This window comes from Schistocerca cancellata, chromosome 3 (assembly GCF_023864275.1).
Source record: "Schistocerca cancellata isolate TAMUIC-IGC-003103 chromosome 3, iqSchCanc2.1, whole genome shotgun sequence".
NCBI lineage: Eukaryota > Metazoa > Arthropoda > Insecta > Orthoptera > Acrididae > Schistocerca > Schistocerca cancellata.
Window position 1 is genome coordinate 820,439,571 of NC_064628.1, and position 11,909 is coordinate 820,451,479.

General features: G+C 39.2%; 1 protein-coding gene across 1 annotated transcript in view; it reads right to left on the reverse strand.

Annotated features, from left to right (window-relative positions):
• The window catches only part of LOC126175878 (U3 small nucleolar RNA-associated protein 4 homolog), a 68,758-nt gene extending 57,595 nt beyond the window's left edge, over positions 1–11,163 (reverse strand). Inside the window, exons 1-5 of the mRNA XM_049922919.1 lie at positions 10,970–11,163; positions 10,710–10,884; positions 10,546–10,617; positions 2,479–2,563; positions 2,071–2,269 (exon numbers count right to left, since the gene is read on the reverse strand). Of these exons, the coding sequence (XP_049778876.1) occupies positions 2,071–2,269; positions 2,479–2,563; positions 10,546–10,617; positions 10,710–10,884; positions 10,970–11,079 (641 nt within the window). The 5' untranslated portion in view covers positions 11,080–11,163. The remainder of the gene's footprint in view (positions 1–2,070; positions 2,270–2,478; positions 2,564–10,545; positions 10,618–10,709; positions 10,885–10,969) is intronic.
• Between the last annotated feature and the right edge of the window lie 746 nt (positions 11,164–11,909).

Consider the following 11,909-nt stretch of genomic DNA (forward strand, 5'->3'; position numbering starts at 1 on the left):
CAGCCATTTCTAAATATATACTTGACTTGCTACTTATTACAATGTTTGTATCATCTGCAAACAAATCAAACTTAGCATCTGAAAATGTAACAGACGAGAGGTGTCTGTGTAATAGTAAGTTTGTTACTCCTTCAGACTGAAATGGCAGGATGGATTTGATTGAAATTTGGAATGGAGGTACTAAATTAACACACAGGCAATCTTATATACACCTTCCTATCAAAGGAGTGGGAGTGAAAAAGTAACGTAGATCTCGATGCCTGTTTACCCATATTTTATTCATCCAGTATTAGAGAATGATAGTACTTAGTGACTTGCAATTAAGTTTACAAATAATATCAAACATCAGCAAAATTTTTCTCGCTGATAACTCCCACAAAATGACGAAAGGAGAAAAAGTGTACCACTTACTACATTTTCACTGTTGATGCAGTAAGACCGCAGCATGAAGTATGATGTTTTACTTTATTACTTCTTTACTACAAAATGTTTCCACAACATTTTGCAGACAGTATTAACATATACCACTGAATGTATTGGCAAAATTATACCATTGGATAGCACGTAGTTCAGAAGGCTTGATGTCATAAACACCGAGAAGTACAAAAAACTGCCACATCAAGTATGGCATTTCAATTTATTACTTCTTTGCTACTAACTGCATTCCCAACATGATTCACAGACTGTATATACATATATCACTGCACGTGCCTGCAAAATTATATCATTGTATGACACACAGGTCAAGAGATACGACATCATAAACACTGAGTACGTGAAAATAAAACTGCAGGGCGAAATTCACTATAAGTGAGATATGTGTGCAAAAACATGTGAAATATATTTGACAAGTGCATATGCAAACAAAGCAAGGGTAAAAAGTTCATCTTAAACTCCTGAAATGATTTCAAGCAAATTTGGTAAACAAAATAGATATGATCTGGAGAGAAATGGTGTGCGGGTAAGAACCACTGGCTTCCTACTGGGCAGAGTAATAATGTGGAGAAAGAAGGGGGGAGAATGAAATGGACAGAGAGTGGGAAGGAGGAGAAAGGCTAATAGAGGACTAGAACAGACACATACCCAAGTTTTTTTTTTAATAAATAGCTGTTTAACCGCAGGTCACACTAAGGGGCACAGCCAGTCAATAATAAAGTGTAGTGTATTTCTGTTTTATTTCCCATGTTACACTATTATTGCCTGCCATACTTCTCTTTTCTTTGGTCTTAAAAGTCTTTACTAGAAACCTGTCAGGATCCATTTTTGCAAATATTAATTCCACCACCTTTTCCTTTCTACCAACATTTCTTTTTACACTGAACATATTTAGTTCAATCCTGATATCGACAAATCCCATACAGATTACTACTGTCAGATGTCTCAAAAGGTGATAGAAATACGCAACCACGGTGGAAAACAGAAATGTTAGAATCAAGTAATTTTTGGGAAATGTCCATAACTAACTTTTAGAAGGGATGTTCGTGAATGTAAATAGTTAACTATATCAACAAAATAGATAAACTCTTCCCTATTTTGGGCCCAATAGTCCATCATATGCCTCAGTACATCTAATACCTTTCTATTTCTCTTTTACAAGTTTGAGAATTATACATATATCAATAAACTTAGCTTTGCAACTTATATGGATAACAAGTTTTAAATACCACAAATTTCTTGCCTGGTCTGACGGCAGAAGGAAGAAAGTATGATTGAAGTATACACTGATGTCATTGCAGACAGAACACTAGCTTGAACTGGACAAGGCTGAAAACTGATGTGGGTGGTGTAGTTTTGTTGAGGGAAGAAACCTTCTAAAGTTTTGTCAGGAAGGTTTTTTTTTCTTTTTTTTTGGGGGGGGGGGGGGGGTGCGCAAAGACCATAGAAGACCTAAATAAGAATGACTGGGCAGTTATATTTTAAAAAGACAGGAAAAACAAAAGCTGTACAATAGATCTCACCCTTTGTTGAAAAATTACATGCTTTAAAAAAAATTTATATATATATATATATATATGTGTGGTATAGAATGCTACAATATCTACAACCAACTCTGAAAATATAACAACTTGCCTCGAGTCACCGCTAATTACAGTAAAATCATCAGTCACTGCTAAGCACCACACAATAGTTTCTTTTTTGGTTTGTGAGCGTCCTGTTGTCATCCTATGGATAGCATGTCCAGTATTCACATTCCAGATGCGTATTGTATCACTTGAGCCACTCACTATGAAATCTCCAGTTGCATCCCAAGAAAGACACAATATGCGGCCTGTCAAATCAAATTAATAATAATTACTCATTACAACTGCTCTTTTCAGGGAAAACAAATAATGTATTCGCGGCACATCAAAGAAAGAAAAACTACTACATAGTATATTTGCATATAAATAAGTTTCAAGAGAAAAGATGGCAATCCATACCCCCTAATTTAAAAACTATGGTGTAGAAGTTACTACATAATGAAAGTTTATTACAAACCTTCCTGTTTGTCCAGAACTTTTTCATATTGCAGTCCATCGTCTGTTATGGAAAATATGTTAATGTAACCATCTTCTGTACCAACCTGGAAAATTGATATATTATCTAGAAGAATGATGGGAGAAAAATAACTTTTATCTGAACTACTTTTTGCAATTGCTGTAAGCTGATTTATATGAGGTGCTATCCAAAATTTTCGGGACTGGTGCTACCATCTGTTGAAAACCTTACCTTTGGGCTAATAGTCACTATCACCCTTGAAGTAGTTCCCATCAGCATGGACACACCAGTCCCAGTGCTTCTGCCACTGGTCAAACATTTTCTGGATGTCCTGCTCTTTGAGGGTGTTTATCACCTCCCAGTGATGCTTCTTGAATCCTCTCTAGAGTGTCGAACCGACGGCCTTTTTGGGAATAGTGCGAGTACGGTGGGTGGGGTACAACCGCCATGTTGTTTTTTGCCAAAAATGTCCTGGTGAGCAAGGATGTGCGACAGGGCGCGTTGTCATGATGCATCAGCCAGTTCCCTTGACGTCAACGTTCGGGACGTTGTCGCCGCACGTCTTCATGGAGCCATCGCAAAACGTCCCAGTAGTACACGGAATTCACTGTTTGGTTGGGTGGGACGAATTCTTCGTGCACAATTCCCTTGGTATAAGGGAAAACGATGATCATGCTCTTCACCTGTCTCACTTTTTTGGGTCTTGGAGAGCCTCTCAAACACACGCGTCCGGCTCATGCTCTGTCCCCCAAACACTTGCTGAATCATTGCAAGGGCCTCCGTAGCACCCGAGATTCGCACAGAATTTGATACATACGTGCTGTTCTGTTCACGGACCTATCGTAAAATCACCACAAATCAAACACAGAGTAATACGGAAATCACTGTGGACACACAACACATCCTCCCAGCTGAATGCCACTCTGCACACTGACTCATCAGATATGCAGCTAATGCTAATGTTTTTCCGAGGAAACGTACCGAACAGATTGGTAAATGCTTCCAGAATGAGATTTTCACTCTGCAGCGGAGTGTGCGCTGATATGAAACTTCCTGACAGATTAAAACTGTGAGCCGGACCGTGACTCGAACTCGGACCCTTGCCTTTTGCGGGTAAGTGCTCTACCCCAAAATGAAGTGTTTTTTTTTTTTTAAACATGGGTTTCATGGTAATAGATTTTTGAATAAAGGGAAACATTGTGTTTGACATGTAGCATGTGAACTTACAGATAATGAAATACAAGCAAACTCGTTAGTATCTAGAGAAACACTCATTAGTACTAAGAAGATTAAAATAAAACTTTGTGATACACAGTTTTCTCATAACGAAAGTAATGTAAATGGTAGGTTAGGTTATAGTCTGATAGATTTACACATCCTAACAAGGGTGTTGGGTGAATGTGTGTGTTGTAAAATATGTGGAGGGCCAGTTAGTTTACATGAAGACAGTGAGGTATCAAATGGACTATCCAGGAAACTTGTCATTAATTGTGCCAGTTGTAAATATACTCACTCGTTTTGGAATTCTGATAAGTGTAAAGATAATTATTTTGAAGTAAATGTTAGGTGGTTTTATGGATTGACAGCTATTAGCGAAGGATACACTGCAGCAGAAACAATGTGTGCCGTGCTGACTATGCCATGCCCACCTTGTAAAATGGACAAGTATGCAGGATTTATTGGAGCTGTTGTGGAATCTGGTGCATGTGAGTGAATGAAGGGTGCTGCAAACAAAGCTGTGGAAATAAATGATGGTATGACTGACATACCAGTAACTTTTGATGGCACTTGGCAGAAGCGCAGCTACAGTTCTAGGAATTCTGTCACTACGGTGACCAGTGTGGACACTGGAAAGGTAATAGATTTCCAGATTTTAGCCTAACATTGTTATAAGTGTAAATCAGGGAATGAAGAAGGGCATATCTGTGACAGAAGTTAAAAAGGAACAAGTGGTGGTATGGAGTCCTCTGCAGTTATTGAAATCTTTAGTCAATCTGTGAATGAAAAGGGAGTGTGTTACACTAAGTTCTTAGGTGATGGAGACTCAAAAGCATGTAACAGTGTACTAGCCACTCAGCCTTATGGTGTGAAGATTATCACAAAACTGGAATGTGTTGGTCATGTCCAGAAGAGGATGGTTACCAGGTTGAGGAATTTGAAACAAAGTCTGAGAGACAAGAAACTTTCTGATAGTAAAACCACAAGAGGCAGGCTGACAGACAAAATGATTGATGAACTACAGCAGTATTATGGGATGGCCCTAAGAAATAATACTAAGGATTTGTTGAAAATGAAGCAGGCGAAATGGGCTACCTTCTACTACGGACTGTCAACTGATGAAAAAGCAGTACACCACCTTTGCCCTCCTGGACCTGATTCATGGTGCAATTACCACAATGCCCAGTACTCAAACAGTTCATGCAGCCATAAACATACCATCATGGATATCCTAAAACCTATTTACAGAGACCTGGTAAATCCTGAATTACTGAAGAAGTGTCTGCACGGTCAGACTCAAAATCCCAGTGAGTCGTTCAATAATCTTATATGGACTCGCTTACCAAAAAATGTTTTTGATGGAATGAAGACACTAAAGTGGGGGAGGAGGGGGGGGGGTGTCAGTGACTAGAGAAACTGAATACTCCATAAATCAGAAGCATCACTGACTCAGGGAGTACATCTGAAATCAATATAGGAAGCAAAGCAAAAGTGACTGATACATCACAAATGTATATTTCGAACCTTTTTCAGTCATCGGTCATACATATGTTAGACATGCTCCACATCCTTTTATCATGACCATGTGCACACTTAATACACTCAATGGACCAAATACATTTTAATCTTTGGTATTCACTAAAATTATTCTCCTTCATAATTCCCCTGATTACTCAGTTTCTTAACTGAGTGCCTTGATATATGTTCCAGCAACATGTCTAGACGTGTCTTCCATGGTCACAATCTTACTGATAAATATTATTTTCTTACTGTTTATATATGTGATTGACATACTGTTGTGTTCAAAACAGACGACCAACTGAGGTAATAGAATGGTTAAGATAACGGCCCTAATTCTGGAGGAGTGGGGTTCAAATCTCTGTCTGGCCACCATACTTAACCCATATTACTACACATAAAATTCCAACGAGGTCCTTGAAAAATGCTGTGGAAGTTTCCTGGCCCACTCTCTCATTCACATAAAGAGTGCTCTCTCTCTCTCTCTCTCTCTCTCTCTCTCTCTCACACACACACACACACACACACACACACACACACACACACACACACACACAGAGAGAGAGAGAGAGAGAGAGAGAGAGAGAGAGAGAGAGAGAGAGAGAGAGAGAGAGAGAGAGGGGGGGGGGGGGGAGGGAGAGGGGGAGGGAGAGGGGGAGGGAGGGAGGGAGGTTTGAAGAAGAACTTTATCAAAATGTTTAGCTATTACTTGCCTGTCTGTACATTGCTCTCCACCTTTTCTATTTGGTGAGTAGTTATTTAACCCCATACGAAACTTGGTGTAGTCTGTTCTGGCCTTTGGACTTCCCAAATGAGGACGAAAGGTCAGTTCTGATAAATCAGAGCTTTCGACACCATCCATTGAGTTTGACCAATGAAGCCATCCTGTGCCCCGAAATGCAAAATGGAGACAATGACATCACTCACCCCCATGGCACAAAAATAGGAACATCAATTATGCAATTGTTTAAATTCTTAATAATAAATATTGAATCAAGGAAAATTGGTGCTTCTGGATAGGTACAAACTAAAATAACAACCACAAACCAAAGAAAGGAAAAAAAAAATGACACAACAGTTGGAAAAAAAGAGGCACACAAAATCAGTATGAAACAACTTGAACTCTTGAACTGATGCCAAAAACTGCACTCAAACCACACAATGAAAGGCCCGATGCCAATACAGTAAGTCAAAATCAATACTGATACAGAAAACCAAGAAGCAATGCCAATATTCTGTTTGAACAGGACTACTGACTAACCGCTGTCCCCAAGGGGGACAAAAGAACAGGACAGCATTACATAGATAAAAACAGTAAGACAATAACACTGAGCTCTAACATAAAAGCTGTTGAATAATATTGAAATAATTTTCTGGAAAGCGCGATAATTATGACTTCACAGAAGTATCAAATATTACACACAGTACAAAAAAAGATGCTTCACACTTCTTGTTAAACATCTGTCATACATCACCAACAGATTATGAAAGTACTTATGACACTGAACACTCGCATATGATGGCGTTTCTACCAGAGGATTAAATCTTGTGGGGGGAGAGAGAGAGAGAGAGAGAGAGAGAGAAAGAGAGAGAGAGAGAGAGAGAGAGAGAGAGAGAGAGGAGGATGTTGGGATCTATATCTACAAAGATACTCTGCAAGCCACCATATGGTGTGTTGGCAGAGTGTACCCTGAACAACTACTACTCATTTCCTTTCCTGTCCTACTCGAAAACAGAGCAAGGGAGAAGTGACTGCCCATACGCCTATGTATCTGCCCTAATTTCTTGTGTCTTATCTTTGTGGACCTTATGTGTAAATTTTGTTGGCAGGAGTAAAATCACTTGGCAGTCAGTTTCAAATGCTGATTATCTAAATTTTCTCAATAGTGTTTCTTGAAAAGAATATCGTTTTCCCTCCTTGGATCCCCATTTGAGCTCCTGAAGCATCTTCTAAAGACTTACATATTGTTCGAACCTACCTGTATTAAATCTACCAGACTGCCTCTGAGTTGCTTCAATGTCTTCCTTCAATCCAACCTTGTACAGATCCTAAACAAAAAATCAGTTCTCAAGAATAGGTGATACTAGTGTCCTATATGTGGTCTCCTTTACAGGTGAACAACACTTTACTAAAATCCTCCCAATGAATCAAAGTTGACCATTCGCCTTCCTTTTTACAGGTCTCAAATGCTCGTTCCATTTCATATCGCTTTGCAACTTCACAGCAAGATATCAAATGACTTCACTATTGCAAGCAAGACACTACTAATACTGTACCTGATCATCACAGATTTGTTCTTCCTACTCATCTGTATCAACTTACATTTTCTAAAATTTACAGCTAGCTACCATTCATCACACCAACTATAAATTTTGTTAATGTTAACTTTTAACATTCTACAGTCACTTAACTATGACAACTTACCAAACACCACGGAATCATCACCAACCATGCATGCCAAATAATTTATTTATACAAAGAGCAACAGTGGTCCTATCACTCTTCCCTGACGATACCCGCCTCCAATGAACACTCACTGTCAATGACAACATACTGTGTATTATTACTTATGAAGCTTTCGAGCCACTCACATATATGTGAACTTATTCCATATGTTCGTATCTTTGTTAACAGCCTGCAATGAGGTACCTTGTGAAATGCTTTCTGGAAACCTAGAAACATGAAATCTGCCTGTTGCCCTCCATCCATAGTTTGCGGAATATCATGCGAGAAAAGGGCAAGCTGAGTTCTGCACGAGCAACACTTTCTAAAACCATACTGATCTGTGTGCATAAGTCTCAAGAGCCTTTATTATATTCAAACTGAGAATACGTTCCAGGATTCTGCATTCTGGGCTGAAATTGGCAGTTTGTTTCTGTTGGTATAGCCACAGTATGCGTTAGACAAAGAGAATCGCTGTATGTTTTCTTTCAGCAGAAAATTTGATTTGATTACACTTGTTTCCAATACAGAGAGTGCTAGAATAGTTTTTACTGATCTGGTTATCGTGAATTTCAAGGTTTGTTGCTGACTTTCTTCTTCATTTCATGAATAGAAACAATTAGATGTGTTGACAGACTGGCCTGTAGTGATGCCTGAGGCCTAGGTTATGCTGCACTTTGATAATCTGGTTGAGCTGGAGAAGCCAATGAAAACAAGTGAAAGAAAAGCAGATGATCTGACAAACTGACCTGTAGCACAGCCTGAGGCCAAAATTAGGTTGGAATGTAACAGTTTTGTTGGAGAGTTGGCAAAGCCAACAAATCTCAACACAAAAATATGATTGCCATAACAGATTGATGTGTAGTGTTCCCCGACACATATGTTTGTCACTGCAATAACCCATTTGTATACCTTATTCCAGACTTCACTGAAAATTACAATGAGGTTACATTCTAATCTAACAGAACAAGTACTAACTAACATTATTTACGAACCATAGGAAATTATGAATGGGGATTCCGATTTGCTACTGACAACCAATTCATGCGTCGTGTTCGGTTCCCATCATTCATCACACGAGCTGTGAATAACACTGGTGTGAAATACAACAGCAGCTGACACTGTAAATGCACTTTTAACTATTATTTTACCTTAACAGTACCTATGATTGTATGAATCATAAAATTCTACTTTGTAAGGTAACACGTTACATTTTTACCTGTACTGGTATCTGTCTAACATGTATGCAGTCTTCTTTTTATGACAGAAAACAGAAGTTCACAATGCCAAACTGCACAACAAAACTAAAACCAAACTCAGAATGGAAGAGTGGTTTTCAAGATCTGGTGCCATACCTCATTGTGTTTTTAACTTACGTAAGTGACCTTACTGTGACCCTGGCTGGCACTTCAAAAAGTGCAATATTTCCTGATGACATAGCCTACTACACAATTCAAATAACGAAGAAGACAGTCAAAAAAACCTAATCCTTTTCCATAGATAGCAGTTTCCATGTTGATCCATTATCATAGATTTTTGGCCTGCAGCTACAGAAAATTCATTTTTTATACTCATATTTTAGTTGTACACCTTTTGGTTATCTTCCAGATGAGCATATTGAAATTCAGTCCACTCACTCAGAAGATGGCTCAACAATATTGTTGTATTGCTTGGGTGACACAGGGTTTCTATGGCTGCAATCCTGAAATCTAATGAATCAGTGAATTTAGCTGAAAAACTTGAAGTCGCACATTAGTTTGGGTCTTAATCACAGAAAGGCTCACATTAAGTATACCTTCAAACAAAATTACCTATTGATGCCAGAAGTGTATGTTAATAGCTTTCTCCTTCAGCTCAAGAGGTACACTTATGCCTAACATCAATTATTTGTTGGATATAATCCCACTGTGTTCCCTACAGATTTTGCTCTCCATGCTCTAGTACCATTGAAGTTATTACTTGATTCATAACACATGTTCTATCATGTCCCTTTTTCTTGTGAAAGTTTTCCACATGTTCCTCTACTCACTGATTCTGCAGTGAGGCTCCTCAGTTCTTACCTTACCAGGCCACAATCTTGCATTTGGTGTGGATGGGGCAGGAAATTGGCTGTGTCCTTTCAAAGGAACCACCCCCCATTCACCTGGAGCAATTTAGGGAAATCACAGAAAATCTAAATCAGTATGGGTCTGAACTGTCATTCTACTGAAGAGAGTCCAGTGTGCTAACCACTGCACTTGGTTAAAATTCATTGAAAAAAATAACTAGCTAAAACTGGGTCCACATACATAGACTATAAGCCTATCAAAAATCGCATTTCAGCTAGTTTTGCACTTAAAAGCCTCTTATTATGTTGAGTTGAAGACAGGGGTGTTAACTTATTCCGCTCTTCTGTTTCCCCGTATCAATTTTTCACTAACAAATCTCATTGGCAGAAGAAACTGCATATGTAGACAAGCATGTGGTCTAAACTATACAAAAACAAATGAGCCTATTTTATGTTTATGGTACGCAAGTAGAAGAAAGAGCACGAAATCATGAATATAGATTAAGCCTAAGATAAATACAAATTCACTCGCACACCATTAATCCGGTCAAAATGACAACACAAGGCAGCAATCTGCGAGTTTATGATACGTTTTTGTTCTAAATATGCAAATTTCCGATGTGTCTGAAATATTGTTAAAACACGCACACAAAAGCGGCTCCTCTGGCAAAAACGAACTATAAATTCATTCATTTGTGTGGAAAGGTTACGTAATTGTACTATACAGTGAGTACAGATTTCATATAAGTTAACAGATGGAATACAATATTGTAAGAACAAGGAGTGGAAGGCAAATAAACTGAACACCCGTATTATTGTAAAGCAGTCGCTGATTACTTACTGCTAGTGAAGAATGAGTCCTATTTACGTCCAAACACCAGGCAGAGAACCCTGCTGTTACCGGCGTGACTGACTGAAAAAAAAAAAAGAAATTTAATGTTAAACGAAAATATTTTTTTCCGTTCTGTTAGTCATCTTGATTTGTATCAAACGAAAAACACGTACCTTGGGGGAAAGTTTGATGAGATTATACTCAACAATAACACCCTGAAGGCCAGTGCTGAAAAGTCGCGTTCCACACCAACTAAGTGCTTCTATAGAACTATCCGATGCACCAGGAATGAAACGTTCCACGTGGGGAGCATTACTTACATCCCAGATTTCTACGGAGCTGTCAGCTCTGCAAAATAAAGTATTTAATAACATATGCATGTTAAGTATGAAATAAGTGAACACTTTATTAATCTGTCACTTAGGATACTCACCTCGATACGGCAAGTTTTCGGTGGCTTGATTCATATGCTATGCAGTGTATGGCTCGTGGCTCCAAATTATAGAACCTGATGTTATGCACTTTACACAAATTCTTTTCCATTTCCGACTGTTTCACTTCCACACCAAAATATAAACAAACCGACAACGCGCCCACATGGTCCCTAGTGCAAAGAAATTCCGAACCGAAGTACTTCCACGAGGATCAAGGCAAGCAAGCGTGTATCCCGAAGGCGCTCCTCTTTCGAATCGAAGGTATGTTGACACGCAACGAGGTTTCTGCGCACATCACAATCTGCGCAAACCGCACGTTGCGTGTGGACAGGATTTGGGCAGGTACGAGATGGGTGGGAGTAAAACTAGAAATGGAGAGTTTGAGAAACTTTCTCAAAACTGTAGGCGCCGACTACACCTGCGCAGGCAAATCGTAGCCTGTGAATAGAAGATCGTCGCAAATCTGGCGTGCGAAACGTGTTTGATTCAGCTATTTGATCAGTATGTTGTAGCGTTTCCCGTTTATGTATGTAGAGTGAACTTTACAAATGCAGATACACGCTAGTGCTCCAGAAAGTTCATCGCTGAACTTTCTGAAATGTGTATGAGTCAAACATGTTTGTGGGAAGTTAAGAGCAAGGAATACAGTAATCAAGATAAGAATGTTGGTTGGTTGATTTGGGGGAGTGGACCAAACAGTGAGGTCGTCAGTCCCAACGGATGAGGGAAGAATAGGTAAGGAAGTCGGTCGTGCCCTTCCAAAGGAACCATACCGGCATTGGCCTGAAACGATTTAGGAAAATCACGGGAAACCTAAATCAGGATGGCCGGACGCTGGTTGGAGCCGTCGTCCTCCCGAATGCGAGTCCAGTGCGCTAACCACTCCACCACTTCGCTCGGTGAGATAAGAAGGCATCTGCTTACAGTTATTTCACAAAA